Below are 1950 nucleotides of genomic sequence, written 5' to 3'. Positions count from 1 at the left end.
GTTATTTAAAATTTTAAAAAATATAATATATATATTAATTTTAAAAAAATAACATATCATTTATCATTTAATGTTATCACCAGAGAGGGGAGGGTGATGCATAAATATAAATATATTTTTTTAATTAATATATTTGTAACATTTATTTTTATAAACATTCCAAAACAATAAACTACCTTTCTCATACCTGTATCTCCGTAAAAGTTTTGTTATTTAAAATTTTAAATAATTTCGACAACATGTCTCTCAAAATGTTAAGATTTTGTTATTTAGAATTAAAAAAAACATATAATATATATATTAATTTTAAAAAAATAATATATCAATTACATGTGTTATCATTTAACGTTAAACTTAATAGATTTGAATGTTTTGTCAAGCACTAAGCTCAACTATAGTGATATAACGGAAAAAAATAGTTCAGTGATATACTTAATATTCCGTTATAATTTGATGATAAAATTAACATTCTTCCATATATATATATTTATTGAAATATTAAAAACAAAATTATTTAAATTTTTTTTACATCAAATAACTCCAACAGTAAAACGTTAAAAATAAATTAACAAAGGCCCTTCAATTAAAGAATCTGAATACTTAAATGATTGATTTTAAAAAACATCAATTAAACTAATAGAATCTAATATTGATATCTTAAAAAAAAAATTATATATATATATAAAAAACTTTCTTTAAAATAAGAAGAGGTAAAAGATATACCATAAAAACAAGTTTCAAAGTCAATATTACATTATTGAAAAATCACAAAGAATGATATATATACAATGGAAAATTCTAAAAAATAAAATAAAATAGTCATTCAATCTGTCGTTCTTCGACTTTTGTCAACCCAGGAGATTTGCAGATAGGACAAATATTGTTTATCTTTAGCCAACTCTTTATGCAATCAATATGGTACGCGTGCTCACAATCAAGACTTCCAATCTTTTGAAATTTTGTATAGTTTTCCTGAAATTCAAAAGATTTTAGTTAGTTATAGGTATTATAATAAATAAATCTCTTAATTAGTTATTATTTAATATAATTACCTGACATATAACACAAAAGTCATTAGTTCCATTACTAGAAGAAGATAATTGTGACTCAACAAATATATGTGTTCTAGTTCTAAGATTTATGTTTTCAGCAGATAGACCAGTTTCAACCCGGGGAATATGTTCACTCAATAGAAGTAGTTCCTGAATGCAATAAACTAATCATTATACACTAAAATTAATTACATAAAGTTATAACATAAATGACATATAATATACATCCAGTCTTACCTCATAAGACATGTGGTCAATGTCCAAAGTATGTGGTAGTTGAAAATAGTGGTTTCTAAATCGAGACAAAGTTTGTGCAGTTGGAAGATATCTACCGGTCTCTTGAACCATTTCAAGGTCGTTCTGAATATTACAACATAAATGCAAGAAAAATTAAACATTTAGTCACCAAAATTTGATAAATTGATATAAAAACATAAATGTAACAAGATGCAATAGGTCATACCCTAATAGCCATGTCCATGTGCACATGATGAACATCAACAACAACTGGTCTGCTGTTCACTTCAAAACTTTCGAGTATGGCAACTTCCTGTTTAATTTCAAATAATTTTAATAATAATAAACTACTAAAACTAATTAAACAATTAACCAATCTAATCTAAAATATGAAGAAAAAAAGCAAAAGAAATATTTACATCTATAGGGTAAATTACTAAATATGGCCAGGGATTTGTCGTTTCCACGTCAGCTTGATATGTGGTTGAAGAATGTCTACTTCGAGAATAGTTATTCATATTACTGTTATGGTTTCTCATTTGAGTTAAAGGATGTGCAACAGGATGACGATAACGATGATGAATGTTGTGGTGAGGCCTTTCACTTGAAAAATAAATTGCAGAATTCGCAATCCATTGATCCATAACAATGATGTCTGTCT

At 25.5% G+C, this 1950-nt stretch overlaps 1 protein-coding gene across 1 annotated transcript; it reads right to left on the bottom strand.

The window, feature by feature from the left end:
• Positions 1-794: 794 nt before the first annotated feature.
• Positions 795-1715, bottom strand: LOC124941103 (probable E3 ubiquitin-protein ligase ZFP1). Its single transcript, XM_047481373.1, has 4 exons — positions 1516-1715; positions 1290-1412; positions 1053-1202; positions 795-972 (listed from the first exon to the last, which is right to left on the bottom strand). Exons 1-4 carry the CDS (start codon positions 1531-1533, stop codon positions 820-822), a joined length of 444 nt encoding a protein of 147 aa, XP_047337329.1. The 5' UTR covers positions 1534-1715; the 3' UTR covers positions 795-819.
• Positions 1716-1950: the final 235 nt, after the last annotated feature.

The sequence above is a fragment of the Impatiens glandulifera genome, chromosome 6, assembly GCF_907164915.1.
Source record: "Impatiens glandulifera chromosome 6, dImpGla2.1, whole genome shotgun sequence".
In the NCBI taxonomy this organism is placed as follows: domain Eukaryota; kingdom Viridiplantae; phylum Streptophyta; class Magnoliopsida; order Ericales; family Balsaminaceae; genus Impatiens; species Impatiens glandulifera.
This window is presented reverse-complemented; position numbering and strand designations above follow the sequence as displayed.

Excerpts from the sequence above, each read along its gene's own strand:
- LOC124941103 (XM_047481373.1), bottom strand. Across the intron at positions 1,203-1,289 it reads TTGACCACATGTCTTATGAG|GAACTACTTCTATTGAGTGA; the intron begins GTAAGACTGGAT and ends TATTGCATTCAG. Across the intron at positions 973-1,052 it reads ACTTTTGTGTTATATGTCAG|GAAAACTATACAAAATTTCA; the intron begins GTAATTATATTA and ends TTTGAATTTCAG.